The sequence below is a fragment of the Syngnathus leptorhynchus genome, chromosome 10 (assembly GCF_054491065.1).
Source record: "Syngnathus leptorhynchus isolate UIUO chromosome 10, UIUO_Slep, whole genome shotgun sequence".
NCBI classification, from domain to species: domain Eukaryota; kingdom Metazoa; phylum Chordata; class Actinopteri; order Syngnathiformes; family Syngnathidae; genus Syngnathus; species Syngnathus leptorhynchus.
The window spans coordinates 3,447,444-3,467,128 of record NC_141204.1 but is presented as its reverse complement, the minus strand read 5'-3'; the positions used below and the strand labels follow the sequence as shown (position 1 = coordinate 3,467,128).

At 43.5% G+C, this 19,685-nt stretch overlaps 1 protein-coding gene across 3 annotated transcripts in view; it reads left to right on the top strand.

Annotated features, from left to right (window-relative positions):
* Positions 1-19,685, top strand: part of LOC147049952 (protocadherin-15-like) — a 109,258-nt gene that overhangs the window by 60,270 nt on the left and 29,303 nt on the right. For all 3 annotated transcript variants that reach the window (XM_085921536.1, XM_085921535.1, XM_085921534.1), the window contains 11 exons: positions 1,102-1,236; positions 2,372-2,521; positions 3,348-3,541; positions 3,619-3,751; positions 3,947-4,026; positions 6,826-6,919; positions 8,949-9,077; positions 12,965-13,270; positions 14,325-14,555; positions 15,539-15,655; positions 19,456-19,596. In XM_085921536.1, coding sequence (XP_085777662.1) covers positions 1,102-1,236; positions 2,372-2,521; positions 3,348-3,541; positions 3,619-3,751; positions 3,947-4,026; positions 6,826-6,919; positions 8,949-9,077; positions 12,965-13,270; positions 14,325-14,555; positions 15,539-15,655; positions 19,456-19,596 — 1,710 coding nt within the window. The remainder of the gene's footprint in view (positions 1-1,101; positions 1,237-2,371; positions 2,522-3,347; positions 3,542-3,618; positions 3,752-3,946; positions 4,027-6,825; positions 6,920-8,948; positions 9,078-12,964; positions 13,271-14,324; positions 14,556-15,538; positions 15,656-19,455; positions 19,597-19,685) is intronic.

Genomic DNA, 19,685 nt, shown 5'->3' with positions numbered 1-19,685 from the left:
CACCTGTAGGTAAAAGGGAGGCTTATAAAAGCTGTACATATACAGAATTCATCTTATCATGGGGATGTCTTGAGTGGTTCTAACGATACGGTACTAAATCAGCATTTTTAGCTCAATTCGGTCGAGTGTGCTGCGGAATGTACAGTACACCCACGTTGACACTCATCTGATTAATAAGTGCAAATTTAGTCCAGATTGTAAAGGCTACGATTCGTTTGCTAGCTAATGAGGCCCAGATTGGTGGTTGGATCTGCAGTCCCACTCAGGACATCTCTCCATCGTATGCATGGGAAAGCGCTTAAGGCTATTAAGATGATGGAGATACTCAAAATGTACACCTGCACAATTTAATGACTGAATAGAGCAAAAAATAAAAAATAAAAAGATACCTCCGTAAACTGAGCATTATTAAAGACAGCAATCCGGACACAGCTGTCATCATATTGTGAAAGGTGTACCTTATATTTTGACGAGCGGGTGGAGACGGTGATATGAAAATGTCAATATTTTATTGACTTCCGTGCAAGCGTGTGTTTTATTGGAGTGTTTTGCTGTGCTGCCGTATGCGTTTACGATCCCGCCACGTGCTGTGATTTTTTGGTTTTGTTTTGTTACTGCCACGCATTTGATAACATAATGTCACGTCGGTGAGATCTTGTGATCCAATATCTTCTCTAACAGTCCTCAGTTCACCTTTCCAAACATCTTTTTAACGCATTTTAGGAGAAAATGTGAAGTGCAGACACGCGCGACGTAATCGATAATCCTCCTTGTTGTAATGTTTACCAAAGCAGACTGACAGACGCTCATCGAACGCACCGACGACAAATAAGTCGTCCGTTTCTGCGGAAGCTATTGTTCATCAACAGCGCGCATCGTATTTCCCTTTGTGGAAAATCGGAGACTCGAGGTTCCCGTTTGAGTCGGAATCATTACTTTATTGATATTGTCGGGTTAAAAAACACATCGACCCGTCCTTCATCCGACTCCTCGCTATGAGGATCACGCATCCGCTATCCTCAGCTTTGGAAGAGAGACGAAGCGTTTACGTCGTCATGGTAACCCGTTTCTTGTTGTATTCCGCATTTCGCCCGGCGAAAGACTCAAGACCCCATGTTGAAGATAACCCTGGACGACCACACGGCCGTCTTCAGCTTGACCACGGTGGGCATAATCCGCTACCTGAGGTTGCTGAAACCCGTCGACCGGGAGAAGCAGATGACCTACACCTTCACAGTACGCTCCCTTCCTACTTGCTGCAGTAAATTACCGCCGACCTTTGACCCGAGTCTCATCTTGTTTGTATGTTTGAGTTGAAGGTCAGAGCAGAAGCAAAGTCAGGGGCAGGGTCGTTCACATTAGGACCTTTTGTTGGCATTCGACGGGACTGTATGTACCTTTATAAAATGGCTCTGTAGCCGTCACTTTGCGTAGGCATAAAAAGCAGGATTAATGATGATTACGGGTTCAATAAGTTTCAGAAAAAAATTAAAATCGGGCTACTTCCTATTTTCACTCTTCTTCTCTCAAATATGGTGTCCAAAGATAGTGTGCTACCATCTAGTGGCCGACAGTGGAGTTACACCAAAACAGACAGGTCTGAGAAGTAAATACTGTCCGTATAAATTGTACTTCATTGTACTGTAGTTTTACAGCATGTGACTTTTTAGCACAACTTTATTTTTAATCAACAAGCAATTAAAAAGTACATTTTCTGTGATGTGCAACCTTTAAGCCGTTCATTTATTTTAACAAGCCGCAGTAGCAATAAGCCAGTGGGCGGCTAACGGCTTTTCCATCTCCTTGGACTTGTCTTTAAAATGCTACCTTTTTTCTGTTAAAAAAAAAAGCAGATTAGGATTTTTTTTATAGGCTCTAAATGAGAAAGCCTCAAATCAAGGTCAAATCGGGCACACAATCCAAGAATTGATTCTCTCATTTTATTCAATTGCTTTACTCACCACATTTGCAGTTTTATAAGCTTTCCTGCAAGTGAAGCTTTATACCAGCATCCTCAATATCACTCCGACATGCTGCTTGTAAACTTTTCCATTTGATAAACACATCTTTCTCTTGGCAGATTAACCTTGCGACAAACGCAAATATGCAATAAAACTTCAATCACTTGTTTTATTGCATATACAGTATTTCCCATCTGGCAAAGGGCAGATGGGAAAAAGGCAATTGTAAGGGGAGCGAGCATCTTCAAATATAAAAATGACACAGCCAGAACTTGTTTGCCTTTTGTTCTTCTTTTAATAATCTTCGGGTGGTTCTGATACAACTGCTTTCTAATCATATCTGTGCTTTTTTTCATCTATCGTCTGTCTGGCAACAAATTGACCCCGTGTAATATGTGTCGCCCGCGCAGATGGTGGCGTCGGACGGCGTCCAACGGAGCGGCCCCGTTACCGTTAACATCTTAGTAATCGACGCCAATGACAACACGCCCACGTTTGCTCAGGTGTCATACAGCGTGGACTTATTCACAGACATGCAACCTGGCGAGACGGTGCTGCAGGTAAAAAAGAAAACTTGTTGATTTGAAATATGATTGCTTGAAGAAAATACTGACCAGATCAGATTGTCATGGAGACACATAGAGGCTGAAATCTGATTGGATGAAAATCCACAATGCAAAACGATGCAGTTAAAAAAAAGAAACGATGCATGCGTACAATTTGATTTTTTTTTTTTTTTTCCTTCCCCCCCGATCTACCTACTCTGATTATGTTACTGGATTGGGGACGTTATCTCCCCTGATTGCATTAGTACGCTGGCTTTAAATATCATTGTTTGATTGCAGCTGTGCACAAACATGCCGCCGCCAATTAATAACCAGGCCATACGCGCGTCCTCAAAATCTAAATCCATAACCCCATTTGGCCAAATCCACTCATGCAGGGAGTTCCATCTTTCTCATTTCCTTTCCGTTCGGAGTCCGACCGCGCTCGTTTGTCTTTCTGTCTGACTTGGAAAGGTCGAGTTTAATCTGTTTTAAAGAAATGTCCGTTTGGCCTCGGCAAAATGAGGCCAGCGGTCGTGGCGTGTTGAGCGTCAGCGCGTAACTGTTTTTTTATAAGCCCCTTTATAAAAAAATGTAGGCAGGTTTTAGGTTTGATGCCGTCCAATCATTGACTGATCTGGGCGTTTTGAAATCAAAGCGAGATCTCTCTGTTCGACTTGACTCCATCCAAACCTTTATTGATCTCGATTGTCGACGAGGATTTATCGTCAACGCGTTTATAGTTTTAAAAACTGGCTTTTCTGTTTGCTAGTCGCCAGACATCCAAATTGTCTCAAGTCATTTTCACGCTCTGTTTGCTTCTGTCTTCCTGCGTCAAAAGTTAACTGCGGAAGATGCTGACGAGGGGCTAAACGGACTGGTGACCTACGAGATCCTGGCCGGGGCTCAGGGACATTTTGTCATTAACAATCGCACGGGCCGTATCACAGTGGCACCCGGTGTCAGCCTCGCCGTCGGACGATCTTTTGCGCTGACCGTCAAGGCGTCTGACAACGCGCCAGAGTCCCTCAGAAGGTACGCTAGCCTCCACGCCAGTTCCCTTGTGGGATGCTAAACACTTTTATTTATTTTTTTAACGCTCCTCTTGCTAGGAGCTCCATCACAACGGTCTATATCGAAGTGTTACCACCCAACAACCAGAGTCCGCCGCGATTCCCTCTGCTCACGTACAACCTGGAGGTGAGCGAGGCCACGAGGATCGGCGCCATTCTGCTCAATATGCAGGTGAGTCGTTGACGTCGATGCAAAAACCTAAAAAAAAAGAAAAATATGCCGTACATACTCTTCGGAACGTCCTTGTTTGCTTGATTCTTTCTTCATCCACCCATCCGTATGTTCACGCTCGATTCGGCCGCTCAGCCTTGGACCTTAATGGCATTTTAGGACCTTTAAAGGCCCCACGTTCTTTTCTCCCTCCAGGCCACAGACAGAGAAAACGACCCCATTACATATCACATCCAGAGCGGGGATTCCCAGAAGGTGTTCAACCTCTCTGAAACGTAAGTCTGGTGGCTAAAAGTCGCTATATTTTCATTTTAAGCGGAATTGTCTGTATTGACATTTGATGTATTGGATCGAGCGCGCTAACCTGCTTCGACGCCGCAAAGGATCCTAATGGAAGCGCTCGCAGGAACGTACTTACTTGAAGTCGGGGAAACTCGCCATGAGGTTTGAGCTGCACGCTCAGCTACTTTTCTCCCGTCTGCAAGCGTCCTCTTTTCAAGCCCCTTTGCTGTCCCCGAGACGACAGCGCATGAAACGGCACGTGTCACACTTCTCAGGAAAGGGAAGCCGACGTAAGACTCGAGAGGCTGATTTGAAAGTGGAAATCTTAGCAGGAAAGCTACGAGAAATGTCAATGCGGAGTATCGAAATTCAGGCGAATAAAAAAAAAATGGGGGAATGAGTATAGTTCTGGTAAGATCCAAATCCAACCAAAAAAATGATGCCACCACCTTTATTACCTGTGAGGAGGACATGAAACACAAATAGATGTCTGCAACTCAAAATCAATATCAGCATATAAAGATCCCGGCCTGTCACGCGGTGAGGAAACCCCATGAAATATTAAGGTGCCTTTTTACCGTCTCGTAAATGAGAAAGTCAATTTGGAGGGTCAAGACGCGAGGAGACTCGAGATGCTCGCACACACCTCGGCTGCCTGTTTTTGTCTCTTATATAATTTTATAGAGCGCCGTCTAACCATTTATTGGATATTCAACTCGTCGGCAAAACTGTGTGTTTCATTCTAATTATTATACCGCGTTGGGTATCGTTAGTAGCACTGATTTCCCAACTCTGTCATTGTGATTCCCACAGTAGTGCTAGCGAGCGGCTAACAGCTGTTGGCGACTTACATGCTAACAACAACAAGCTGTTGTTTTAGGCTACCAATATGCCTGCAAGTTAAGTCACAACATTTCGAAATAGAAACAACAGTATACTCGTGGTTGTTTAGATTTTTATAATGAAGCTACCGAGAAGGACAAGAATAGTAAAAGATGGATTCATATGATTAATTCATCCATTTAGCCTGCTTAGCGCTTCTTTTTTGTTAAATTGTTTGCTTCATTGTCTGTCGCATCTGTGACTTTGAATGTGTGTGGCATTAAAAGGCGGGCCGTGCCCGGCGAGTGACGTGGGCGTCGGTGAATGAATAGCTGTTGTGTAAGCTTAGGTTAGCGTCTGGCTGTCGACAGGCTAATCGTCGTGTTGACTCCCTCGGCATTAAATGTCATGCAGATTATGTATGAATGCGCTCATTGCGTGTTTATTTTGTAAGCGTTCATTCAGTAAAGCGATTAAAAGTGCAGCGCTGGCTGTGTCTATTCCTGGCAGCATCTGACGACGTCTTACAGGGAATTCACCGCTTGACATATACGGCACAGTGGGTCGGGCTAAAACACACCCGAGCAGATGTCGATGTGGCACACTCGAAAATTAAGACTGATTAGCCACGACTCTTGTTTAGTTGGGCATACAATACACCCGCCGAGACTTGTCATTTTTCACGCCTTAAACTCGTCCCCGCAATGAGATTCTCGCACCGACGACCCTCCGCATATGTCGTTGCTCGTGTTCAACTATTATGACAAATTAGCACTCCAGTCCATTGCTCCCCGGGTTCCCCTGAGATGGTTGCCATAGCAGCAGAAGCAACACAGCGACATAGCGTTGCATTTTTTTTTTTGTACGTGGGAGATACCAAAGCAGGAGTTGTAAGCGTGCCAAAGTACTGGCATGAAGTCCAACTGCACATAATTCACAGACTCACCCTGTCTAGTCCCTTTGCTGACCATGTCATCCCTTTTATGACCACATAGGCCCGACGACGTCCAGCAGGATAAGCGTAAATTATCCATTTCTTCGCACTGTATAGATAGAGTCAATTGCTACGTTCATAAAATAGACTTAACTTGTAGCTCAGACGTTTGATTGATACCGTCTGTGCGGCGGTATCGTATCAGTGTCCCGGCGCTATGCTGTCTGTATTGATTCACATTCTTTCACTGCGTCATTTATTCCCGTAAACCTGAACAATGGTCAATGTATCATTCCTCAAATGTAGAAGTCAAGTCAGTTTACAGCCATTAATCCTGTCATTAGCATGAATCATTAGCGTGACAGCTGTACATTTATCACACAGGAGGTCTTTTTCTTAGCTTAAAGCTCCCTTTTTTTTTTTCCTTCCATCTCATTTGAATTTTCTTCTAGCAGCAATAGATAAAATAAACATTGTCCAGTCATAAACCAAAACGTTCAATCAAAAATCCGTTAGCTTTGTGTTATTTAGCTAGCGCTCAAACTGTAGCGCATGGTTGAGGGAGGGGGGGGGGGGGGGAAATACACAAATGTCATTGATGAATGAAAAGGTCACACAGCTAGTCACATGTGGTCCACCGCAGCCTTCAATTAGAACGGGAAAGGAAAAGAACAGGACAATGGGGAGTTGCGCCACTCATTATTCTCCTAGCCGGGTGTTCCGCTGCATTTTGTTTGCGGTCCTGGCGGATTCTCTCCTGCGCTGCATTGTGTTGTGTGTGCTCACTGTTTGTATTAATGCACCCGCCGCCATGTCTTACAAAATGCAAAAATAATTCCACGTGCTGCTCTCGGGAATGCGCAGGCCGCCGTCCGCAATGCCTCTCTGCCAACAAATTATAGCTCGCACATATGACATATTCATGTGCTTACTCGGGTCAAATAAAGGCAGGGACAGACCAAAGCCTTTTACTGGATATTGTTTGTTGAAAATCAGCATAAATATGTTGATTTCAACATTTAGCTTTCCTCAACAGGATCGGTCTTCTCATCTTAAAAAAATCGCTGGACAGAGAAAGCAACGATCGCTACCGTCTGGTCGTCACTGCCTCGGATGGCAACCCTGGAGGGGTAAGATGTTTTATTGCCACTATCGCCCTCAAATTCAGTGATGATCTAATACACCAAAAACATAAACCACCTCAAATAATTCTCTGTAATCCCGTAACCCTCAGATAGTTTCCCCCTTAAGACGAGTTTCTCCACTTCCTACTGATCATCAAATAAACCATCTTAATTTAATTAGATGTCATCTCAGCAGACCATCTTTGGTCAGCTGTCTCCATTCCAGACCGAGGGGAAATGTGGTCTCCTCCTTTGTTGGGTCTGATCTGAAGCATCTCTTTATTCCCCGGCACAGAGTGATGAGGAATAGATTTTTTATTTTTTTTCGCAGGAAGAGTGTAGGAAGTGATCGGGAGGGAACGGGGCTATTCATCTCACTCGAGATGGAGAGATTGTATGAGCCAATAACCTTTACCTATGTTTTGCCAGTTTTTAGAACGAAGCGCACAAGAGGGAAGCATCCGAGGCACAAAATAAATTGCCGCGTGACTCACGTGTGCCAAATGTCAGCGGCGCGATGAAAAGATGTCACAACGGGAGGGGAGTTAAACGAGGAAGGGGGCGAAGTGAGCGAGTCATCTGCGAGACAAAGTACTGCGGGGAAGGTCGGAAACAAAGGATCAAAAATATGCACCAAAGTTGGAAGGGACGGAAACTCTGGATTTTAAATGCGGAATTAGCTTTGGATTGTGGTAACCATGGTAACCGACGTGAACGCAGGCTGTCGTAGAGTTGAGCAACATTTTCGGATACGAGAGCAGGAAGTGAGTTTCCTTTTGCAAAGGTGCGGGTGCCTGACTTTAAAGGTCAAGAGGTGAGCTCGGTCACTTGAGGATCAGAAGAGTAGACGTGGGACACACTGTAAGTGCCCTTCGAGTTCTTCAAGTGGAGCTGGAGGAAGACGGGGAGTTCTGGGCTTCATAAGAGGGTGAAGTGACCCTGAAACGAGAACTCTGAATTATTCGTTTTTTGCTGATGTGCCGCTCCGAGTGGGCACTGAATCCAATGGAACATTATTTTTAGAATTCAAATCATTGAATGGCTTTGAGACATAAGAGTGAAATAACAAACTTTATCGGCCAGTTAAAATCTCAAGTTGCCCCAGCTCATATCCGTGTGACCGATTCCAAAATCAGTATTTCCTAGTGCGAAGTCTGTAATCCCGACCCACCTCGCGGGCTCAGACATCAGCAGGGATATCATTTTTTTTTGCCCTCAGCTGATGCACGACATGAGTCCGAACAGCATGATCTTATCCACCGGCTTCCGGTCAGGCTTGTCACCTCCGCGTCCTTTCAGATACCACGGAGCGCCGCCGTGAAATAAATAACAGCCGCTCGTTAATCAGGCTCTCGGCTCTTATGGGTTTTGACGAGAAAATTCGCACCAGGGCGTTGACACTAATTTACTCTTGTGCAAAGTGAAAAATAAATAGAGCCTGTCACCGGCACACTGTTGTTAAAAACACCCCGGGAGTGCATCCCGTCGTCAAGCCGGCCTCGTGTGCGATGCTTTCCAACGTGTCAGCTCCCGTGTGAACGTCTGTAATTACGGCTGAACAAAGCAAACAACAATTGCGCCAATCCCCACGAGGGCGGCGAGATAGAAGAACTAGATCGTTTCCTTCGGGATGGACTCGGCTCAAGCGCCGGGGTAAACTTCAAACGGGTCCGGTGGGAACCGCCGCTAGGGCCGACCACTCCCACTTCTCCAGATTCCCGTTTATTCCGTGATTAGCATACGGCTTTGTTTCCTGTCAGTCATTTTTACCCAAGACTGCCGCGGTTTCTGCGGTGATGCAGTTGCCAGGCAGCCATTTATAGATGGTGAAAATCATGCATGAATTTGGGGAGCGCATCAACACAAGGCAAGGTAACTTCATTGAATTTATATCACCTGTTTTAAGGTACAAAACAACATTTAAAAGCCAAACACAAAAAAGCGATACTTTCTTCAAATTGTTCGTTTTTTGGCACCGGCATTGAAATGTCTTCTCTTCAAACTCATTCAAATGTGGATTTGTGTCCCTTTCTAGACATCGACAACAACAGTTGACATAATTGTAACGGACGTCAATGACAACGACCCCGAGTTTGACCCCGCTACCCCCACGAACTTCACCGTCCAAGAAGAAGAGGCCAATCTATTTGTTGGACAAGTCAAGGTAATTTTTTTCCGTTTAGTCCCTCGTTTTGTTCTTCGGTGCTGTGGCTCACATTTCATTTTCATTGCTTGAATTGGACTTAATCATCATCGTTGATCACGATGACCTTGTTATTAGCTCTTTAAATGAATCGTCCCCGAGCTAATGTTGAAACCATGAAAGGCTACATGAGAATTAACGTCTATAGCCGCATAATTGTCGATACCGCAATAAAATCAATTGGTCTTGGTTTTATTCCTCGACAGTCACTGCCCCGATTTGCATATAAATGGTGGATTAATCTCAAAATGATGAAGAGTGAAACGGATAGTTTCATCTAATGTATAGTCTCTTCTCTTTGATGTTCATATGTAACTTCTCATGATTTTGATATTATTGAATATGTTTGTATGGTGTAAACAGTCTATGAGTGTTTGTTGCAATCGTGACAAAAGCTAGTCAATGATGAACACCATGGAAAAAAGACAAACTACTAAGAATTAACTCAACACAGTGAGCAAAGCATCACCTGAAAATCAAGTTAATATACTCAACTGCTGATGTCAGCACTTGCCCTTTACACCGAACGCATGTTCGGATAAATCGATAAAAAGACGAGCTCCGTCACTGAGGTTATCAGCCTTCAATTAGAATAGCGCTTAATGGCCGAGTCATTATTCTTGCTGGGGTGTTGCGATGCTTTTTGTTTGTGGTCCTGGTAGACTCTGCTGGGTTCAATTGTTTCAGGCTCGTAACAATACAGTCCCTGTAAATAGAAAAAAAACATAAGAGTCCCTAAAGTGGGGTGCGGAAATACAGACCGAATTTTTTTTCCTCCCTTGCAATCGGAGTCAGTAAATGCCTGATTGTTGGATGTCTCCTGAGTCATTATCTTGTGGTGTGGGTTGAGGAATTTTCCCTCCCAGACCGATTTGGATTGAATGGTTTTCGCTGTTTTGGAATTCGTGCGCCCTCTAGTGGTACGTTAAAGAAAAATCACTGCCCAAGAACAGTTCAGTTGTATTTAACTTGGAAGTACATTTGGATTTTATCTATAAGAAAGGTGCATTTGTAACTATTAATTTGCCATTTTTATTTAAAATGTATGTGCAATATTTTCCAAGTGAGAAATTACATCAATTTTATGCAGTATAAGCCTCAATTTTCAGGGGCTCAAAAGTTTCCGGCAAAATAAAGAAACAATTTTAATTTATACAATTATTTTTTTAATACTTGGATGAAAGCAAGACCGACTTTTTGAAGACAAAGAAATGAAGTATTGTTTCATGGCCTAGTCAGTCGATTGATGTCCCGCCAATGGCAAACGCGTCTCGCATACTGAAGACAAAAGCAAAGTCGGCGAGACCCACAATTAAAGCCGTTTTTTTTGCTTAAACCTCTTTGAAATGTAACTTGAAACGAGAGTGGACTCGGTCTTTTCGACGAAAATATAATTCTTTTTGCATTTCGTATTTGAATCATACAAATCCACCTGCAAATCCTAGTTTATAGAGCCGAGTTGCCTTTTACCTCTCCAAGCGCCCGAATCCCGTCGTCCCTTCAGTTTTCCGTGCTCGGCCTTTTCAGGACTACAAAGCAAAGTACATTAATTCTAAAGACACGGTATTGCAGAGGTTGGAGATGAGCTTGATCAAGAGACCTTTTTATATTGTCCATGGCAGCCCTACTCCTTTTGCCAGCGTGGACAACGAAAATGAGGTTGGCCATTTTGAGTAATCACTTCAAAGCAGTCACTCAATCCACTTCTGTATAGAAAGTCAAGAATGGAGGCTTTGTGTTCCCTTCTGTGCAGTTGTTCACCAAGGGCACACTTTCCATAAGAAGACGTATAAAGAAAGTATAGTTCAAATAAAACGCTGATGCTAAAATCTGGGGAACATTAAACGGCGTGTCCTAAAACTTTACAATGCGTCAAGGTGGTCATACACTCAGTTTTTAACTACCGGGTTCATTTTATTTTTTTTATACGCTTAATTGCTTTGCGCATAAAAACATGCCTGATTAAGACTATTAAGGCAGTTTGGCCCGTCCTGGAGATTCTTAGGAGTCAAATCCTGAGCCAAATGTGCGCCATTTGCTGACTGTGCTGTCCTAATTTTATTGACACACTCAAAAGTGAAAGCATTCGTGTCTCAAATCCACTTTCCCCACTGAAATGGATAGAAATGTCATTAATCTGTTCCAGACCCATAAAAAAAAAAAAAACAGATCAACTTTCCTTGATCTTACATACCTCGTATGAATAATTTTGTATAATTTGATCACTCTTAATTATCTGCTTCGTTGATATTTGCCGTTTGTTTATTTAAGCCGAAAAAAATCCTTCGTAACATTCCTTAAAACGTCGTGCACGAGCCAAGAAAAAAAAAACCTATTAAATATTGGTGCTGTTCCAGGATTGTATGAATTTCTTTCACTTTTTTTTATCATTGCGAAACATGTTTTTGGCATTTAATTTCCCAGTGAATGATGTATGAATATTAATGACGACATTCAGGCTTGAACATACAGGAAGTCAGTGTCCAATTTGATGCCCTCAAGCGAGCACAATTATCCAGCCTGTAGATTAAGCATACAATTTATTTTAATCTTTATTACATATGTATGTGCTTCAAACTTTAAGTAAACTTCACGTGAAGGATTGCATGGCTTCAGTTGAGCCAACATTAGTGTCGACTTTCAGCTTATATTGAAGACGTTTGAGGATTTTCAGACATTTAATGAAGAGTACCTCGATTGCGATGGTGAAGTATCAGCATTACCATGCTTTAGATAAAAGCTCCCAAAGAATTTCGTCATGGTCATCTCATTCATTCATAATTAAGCAAAAATCAGTAGAACGGACCCTTTGTCTACACAGTCAAAATGTGAAAGGTCAAACGTGAAGGACTTTCTTCATTTGTTATTTGATGCAGTTGACTGGAAGAATAGCTTCTTTTCCCCCCCGAGGTTCATTCAAAAGACGTCCTTTGTGGTGACAAGCGGGCCTTGCGTAACCGGTGTGCGTGTTGGCCTTTTGAACCGGCGGCCAATTCGTCACAAGGACTCGCGTCTCCCAAGTGATGACAAAGATGTGAGCCTTGTTTCAGCCGGCGTCTGCGTGCTGAGTAAATATGTAAGGTGTTAGAATGAAAAGCCCGGCTCTAATGGATCGTGTTCTGGATCAGATCAAACACAAAACAGCTGCTGTCAGCCTCCAGGCAAAACGCCTTCACTTTTGAAATGTGCTCCTCATTCGCGGTGAATATTTAGCGCTTTGCGCTATTAATGCGTATGTAAATAGGCTTACTGACAGTTTACGTCTGTCGGGTCAGGAGGAAAATGAGGTTATTTATGACTTTTGATGTATTTTTCATCCCAGGGCTTTAGCATGCTAATGGCATTGCGTCATTGTCAGCTAGCGAGGCAGTTTTATTTGTGTCGTGCGTGTCGTACACAAAGTTGAGTTTATTGAAAGTAAAATATTTAAAAGCATTTACAAACAAAAAAATAAAAGACATCTAAAAAACAAAAACCGAAATAAAAGATAGCTTACAAAAATTGCGTCGTTGACTGCTAGCAAGGCGCGGCGACTTTACTCTTGTCATCAAAAGATAGCTTACAAAAATGACAGTGTTAATACAGTGCAAGAAATTTGAAAAATACAATATAAGACTTCAATTAGGATGAGGAACAGTATAAATTCAAATCTGGATTTAAAAGCATTCCCACTCGAGGCTGACTTCATTTCAGCGGAACTAAAAAAGGCATCAGGTTTCACATGGTAGTATAGATCATGTAATTCCCAGCTAAAAGCGCATCTAATCTCCGCATGTATTCATGTAGCCAGCACACAAAGGTAATATCTCATCTTTACAACCGAGCCCTTCTGTCTTTGATCCCCGCAGGCCACAGATCCAGACGCGGGGGCTAACGGCCAAGTGAGCTACCGTGTCGTCAATCACCCCGCCTTGTTCGTAATCACCGCCAACGGCAGCATCTACACCCGGGTACCGCTCGATCGCGAGCTCAAGAGCAGCTACGATCTGGTGATCGAAGCCTCCGACGGGGCCGTAGACCCCCGGCGGACCACCTTGACCCTGACGGTGCAGGTGACGGATATCGACGACAACAGCCCGGTGTTCTCGCAGCCGACGTATACGGTCAACGTGCCCGAGAACAGTCCGGTCGGAACCGTTATCTTGACGCTGAGCGTGAGTGTGCTTGCTCATTATACATATCTATAGTTTAGTGGAGTGTGTCTTTAGATTGTCTCCTCTGTCAAATGTCACTGCCCATTTCTTCCCCCCCACCCCCCTCCCGCCCCTCGGCACACGAAATATGCAAAGCAAACGGAGTGGAGGGATGAGTAATTGCCGGCACATTGTAAGCGACAATTTCCGCAGCGCTAGGAAGTAAAAGGAGAGAAAGCGAAGGGCGAAGGGTTGACTGAGTGACATTCATCTGCCTCAACCGAGAGTGGACACTCACAGAGTGATCACAAGACAATTAGATTGGATGTTATCTCCAAGGACACATATTTCAACGGAATGCATAAAGGATTCACGCACGCATACATATATGCATGTTATTGCAAATGATTCATACGTTTACGAGAGATAATTTCATCCCGCGAGTACCCATACGCAGTAATCTTTACTCCATAGTATAATAACATCCGGATGTATTACCCTACAAAATGTATTCGTCCATAAAATGCCAGCACGCACGTTTGTTGTTTATGCAAATTGTATGTCCAAAAATGTACACGATGCCCTTTACTTGAACCCCATTTCGACGTCAATAAATCATTCTAGATAGGTGGCTCTCAAACTTTCCACACCGAGTACCACCTCAAAATATAATTTGACCTTTCTAAGGACCACCATCATGACTATCGTTAAAACTTAGAATGGCCCATAGATTTATAAAAAACAAGGAAATATACTATACTAGATATATATATATAAATACTTTCAGTCGAGTATTGGTTTCCTCATCACGATTGGATCCCGTGCCGCATTACCAGTACAGCAGAACGTGTGGTAGCGTTATATAATGTAAGTGAGCTTCTGTGAGTGAAGAAAGCCCTCAAGCATATCAGTGAGTAACACTGGCTTCCAATCCCTTGAGGAAGCCGCTCGACAATTCCTTCTTGCCACGGTAGTGATGCAATACCGCCTCCGAAGGAACAAAGCGGAACTGCAAACGTTTCATGTTTGTGCGCTTGAACTCTTCAGCGTTTTTTTTTTTTCTTTTTTATCCCAGGCTACGGATTCTGACCTCTTCTCCAACGTCACCTACCGGATCAAGTCGGAATCAGCCCGCCGGCTCTTCTCCCTGAACCCAATCACCGGGGAGTTAGCCGTGCTACAGACTCTGGACTTTGAGGATTTGGCAGCGATGGGAACGGGAGCGTCATTCACGTTCCAAGTGGAAGCGGTCGACCAGGGAGGCATCACGGCCCCGGGGCAGGCTACAGTCACGGTGCGAATCACGGTAAGAATCCCCCCCCCCCCCCTTGACGTTCACCCCCACCGCAAGCTCTCAGCGCCGTGTCATATCTTTCACCCCGAGGTCCAGAAGCCAACTCACTTCACTTGAGTTATTGACCACTTTCAAAAAATAACCGCAGCTGAAATTATTTTGAACGTAAGACGGGTGTCCTTTGATAAGGACATGACACCTAGCACCTGCGTTCGGTCGACAAAAAGCAGATCAGTCCTACTACGGTCGGCTTTTTGAAAACTACTACATTTTTAACGATTACATTTTTTATGAACCATTTGAAGTATCTAGCGTTTGATTTCCTCTTGTTTTGTTGTCGACTCATTCGGAGGATGCTCTGCGGCGTACAATGTCCCGCGTGTCCTCGGCGTCAGAATCAAACGTCTTTAATCCGCAGTGGTGATCACACCAAAAAAAAACGATGGTCGTGTTCTCCTGCAGGACCCGTTTATAAATACTCAAGACTGTCACAATTGGAAAATAACACCAAGCTAATGTGAAAGGAAGAACAGCCCGGGGTATTTTTTTTTTTCCGGCGATTTCAAGGTTATCAAGACGGACAAAGTTCAACACCCTTCTGTTGTGTATTATTAACAAGCAGCTTGTTAGTTGGAGAAGTTTGCATGCTCTGTGGATGAGGGAATTGTCATGTCAAGAAAGCAGCGTAGGTTGATGCCTCTAGTGGTCTAATATGAACTCACTTTTCTTGCCAAAGAAAAATCTAGTGCTTATGGTTTTTTTTTTTTCCCCCACAGCTCGATATTTAGTCATCTGAACTCACTATTGATACATTTACAGATTTTACAATCCAAAATTGTACAGTCATAAATAACAAATGAGCCAATCGCTAATGGACGTTAGCATCATTAGCTCAGTCCCTTAACGGACAACGGCTCCAAACGACTCTCTAGAAGCGTTACCGTTCTGATCTTCCATTTGTGAGCTCCATTCAGGACATATCGCTTTCTTTGCAGGATATGAACGACTTCTCCCCATTCTTCAGCCAACCGTTGTACACAGGCATGGTGGCGCCCAACGCCGAGAAGGGGACGGTCATCACCACCGTGTTCGCCGAGGACCAGGACCCACCGGTGAGTACGTCATATTGTAAACCGCCAAGGGTGCGCCCGAGCCAAATTGGGTATCACTCGCATCCGTTTTTACAAAGAAGTACAATTTTCAACACACATGTGCACAGACAGATATTTTGCTACAACTCTATTTTTAATTCAAATGTGCCGTCAATACCAAGCGCAACAAAGCCGGCAACCTACGTGTGCTTTTTAATGAAGGCGTATGAAAGAAAGGCTCGGCGAGGTCTCGCTTCCTCACCACACGTCGCTTCTTTGAACATCACAGGTTTTCATTTGTTCGCCGGTTTCACGCCACGCACTTGAAAGTTCCCGCATGCTTTCATTTCTGAACAGCCACCCACCCCACCCCCCCTCCGCTCCACGCAGGTTACGCGCTTCACCGGCTCGCATCGATGCCGACGCTTTGACTTGACATGAATCACCAGCCTTTAGCCTTTGACACTGACGTACTTGAGAAAATATACATGTTCTATTTTTCTTTTATTTAATTTTTCCTCACGCTGCCGTATCCATTGAGTATCTCTCGGGAGTGGAGCAATAATGACTTGAGTCTATTTACTTCTGGAACGCATCAGTCACGACATTATAAAACGTAGCCAAGATGTCTGCACCACGCTAACAAAATATCGAATTGTGTGTTTTGTTCTTCGTCAGTCGTTCCGACTAATATTTTTTTTGACATTTCATACTCGACTTGTTTCCGTGAGACGCGGAAGGTGTCCCACCACATCTTTTCTTAAACACTTTTTCAGTGTAAGGTTCAAAACACTGACCTCGCTGTGCTGCCCTCTCAGCTTCCATCATTCTGGGGAGCCTTGACTTCCACTTCCTTTTATTATCAGCGGCTCCTGAAGCTCATGGGTTCTCACGGAGTTGGCTTTGCACTTTGACTCCAGGGCGGTTCCAGCCGAGGGTGGTCGAACCGTTCTCATTATTACGATGACTCACTCAACCACTGTAGCATCTTGGATTGTTTTTTTTGGGGGTTTTTTTTTTCAATCTGTTGAGACAGCCTCGGACTTGATGTTCCATCCTGTCATCTATTTTCTTTGACGGTGTCTCTCGCAACTCCTCAGAATATTTCAGCCGGCAGTCAAAGGTCGCACTGACCGATGAGCGACGGCAGCCACTGATGATAGCTTGCTGTTCATTTTTCACAGCCCTTGCCCCCATTAAGGTCACACTCAACTCAACCAAAATGGAAAAAGTGACCTTTTTTTTTAGTAGCTTGTATCTAAATAGCGCCATGATATACTCGGTCCAATGAATATTTCTCACCCCGGAGCTAATTTTGGGACTGGCTACACAAACTTTACCTTCAATTTGAATCCACTTGCCTCTGCCTCGAGGCATACCACCGCACAAAAACACTTTCCAAAAACCTTCTGCGATATGAGAACATAACCTCCCTCGAGCATGCGGTCGGCGTCCGCGAATGGCGTGACGCACGGCGGGGCTTTTGACTGACACGCCAATTCGATTTCCTAACAGCAGTGGACTTACCCGCTTTCTTATTGACCCGAGGCTCAAAGAATTTTATTGACAGAGTGTCCGTCAAAGGCCTAACGCAATACATGTATCGCAGGCCCAGACGGTGTTGTACGTCTTTGTCAAAAGTTCCCAAACACTCGGACCATCCCCCGTTAGCTTCGCGGCGAGACAAATATCTACGCGTCTTAAACCTTGGGAGGATTGACGGTCAAGTGAACTCTGTTTTTTTATCCAGTGCTCCATCACTGCGAATGAGATTACCATGGAAACAAATGGTCTGGAATGTGTTATTTCTCATGGCCGAGTTTGAAAAGTGTTAGGGATGTTCTGACTCTAACTTATTTTGCAAGAACCACACGGGAGACAGTATGCCCTTTGAACACTTGCAAGTGGAGAGTTTGTTCGTTACTGTAGATACAGCAATGTCCGAACAAAGTCTGCCGTTGGATTAATGCAAGAGAGTATTTATTGAGAGAAGAAGGGTGGGGGTGAGAGTGGCCAAGCTGGGGGTGACAATTTACATGTGTGGTGGTCACCTCAGCAAATGGTTAACCACTTCAGAGGGTCCCAGTTTATTGTTTTACGAGGTCGTGGAAATAAAACCTAGTGGAGCCTTCCAGATGACTAACTAAACAACACACCCTTTGAAAAGTGTCAACAACTGAATGGTTAAACTTTTCAGAGTCAAGGAAAGGTAAAAGGTTAAAACAAAGTTCATCATTCTAGTCTACATCCCAACATAATCATACGATCAAGATAGTTCATAAACCCTAACAAAAAGGTCTGTTATTTATGAATAAAAAACAAACAAAACAACATGGCGGTAAGACGGAAAAATGTAGCCTTTGTAATTTTGTTGGAAAGCCTGACATTTTTGGGTGGTGTTTAATTAGATTAAATGCGCTGGACTGGGAAGTCAATTTGATTATTTTGCACTTTTAATTTTAATCCCTCTATTACTGCAGATGCAAAACCATCTCGGATGTTTTTATGAAGTACTGAGCGGTCATGACTTTCATTTCAGCAACAGCGTAACATGTTCGTTTTGGCATTGGGGATCATTTAAAAAAAAAAAAAAACGCAGCACGTGCTTAAACTCTTGAAAAAAGAAACAAATATATTTTGCTAAATAATTTTTATTTTACTGTGGATATTTTTTTTTAAGATTTCTGAGCAGCTACATATTGCACTTGATTGTGTTTATTTTTTTGTTTTTTGTCCTGCATGTAAAACGCGACTTGGTTGTGAAACATATTTCGATTCATCACGCTCGTTGACACGTCGGAATCTTGCATCAAATCAGGTGTAAATAAGCAATGATTATCCCGACAAGAAACCGAGACGGGAGGGCTTTTTGAGTGATTGATAAGGGCTGTCAGTGAGCCACCAATCTGTTGAGTGATATTTATTTATTTTTTTAATCCAAGAGACATCTGGACTCATTTGATATTATTGACTGCTGCTACATTGACACATCTACAACCTCTAAAAATGACGGATGGATCTTTGTAAACATCTCAATATATGGCTCATAAAATATATTTTCTAAAACAAAAAGTAGTTTGAGCTTGAGTAGCTACTGAGGTGGACTGGTAGATAATGTTTACAGAGCCAAGCGGCGGCCATTTTGTTTGCAATACAATACAGTGCGAATGTTATTTTTGAGTTTTACCGTCTATCCACTGTGAAAACCTTTTTCATTGTGCCGCAAATCCCCCCCGAGAATTTCCCGAGAAGGTTTCTTAACCCCGTGGGTGAGAAAGAGTCCGCTCGGGGACATGTTCACGCTTGCGGTTTTATCTCTCGTCACTGTCTCCTCCGAGCTGGCCAGTCAGTCCCCTTGGCAACAGATCAGATTGGGAAAAATAAAGATGATTAAAAGATCACTTCTGTCCTTGGGTAGGAAATCGAGGTAAGAAGAACTATAAAGATGATCAGCAATCAGAAAGCGCGTTTAATCTTAATCCAAGCGTCACTGTTAGTGCGGCGCTTACTAATTATTCATGCGAGTGATTTATTCCAGAGACTGCGGGGCTGAGTTTGATAAAGAACTCTTTGCCATTTTTTAATAAAATTGATGTCAAGAACTTTGAATTCATAAATAACATATGATTTATACAAGGCAGTGTAATCAAGGACAATTGCAAAATTCATCGTTTGGGTATTTAGCGTGCTTTTTTTCCCCCCCCAAGAATATTATCTTTTTTAATTTGGAAAAAAAATCCAATAATCCAAAATCATTTTTGACCGGGCAGCCAATTTTGGAGTGCTTTATGATTTGAGGCTACAATTATCCTTTTTTTCAGGGCACGCCGGCTAGTTTTGTGCGCTACAGAGTGGACCAGGACAAGTCGCCGTACAGCGGGAGCATCTTTGATGTGGAAGAAATCACCGGAAGGATCGTCACTAAAGTCAACCTCAACGAGGAGCCCAGCCTGACTTTTAAGGTGAGGAGAAGCCACGGATTGAAAATGTACCAATCGTGATATCTGTTTATTGGATGACATCATTTCTCTGTGGCGTTTACACTCGCAGC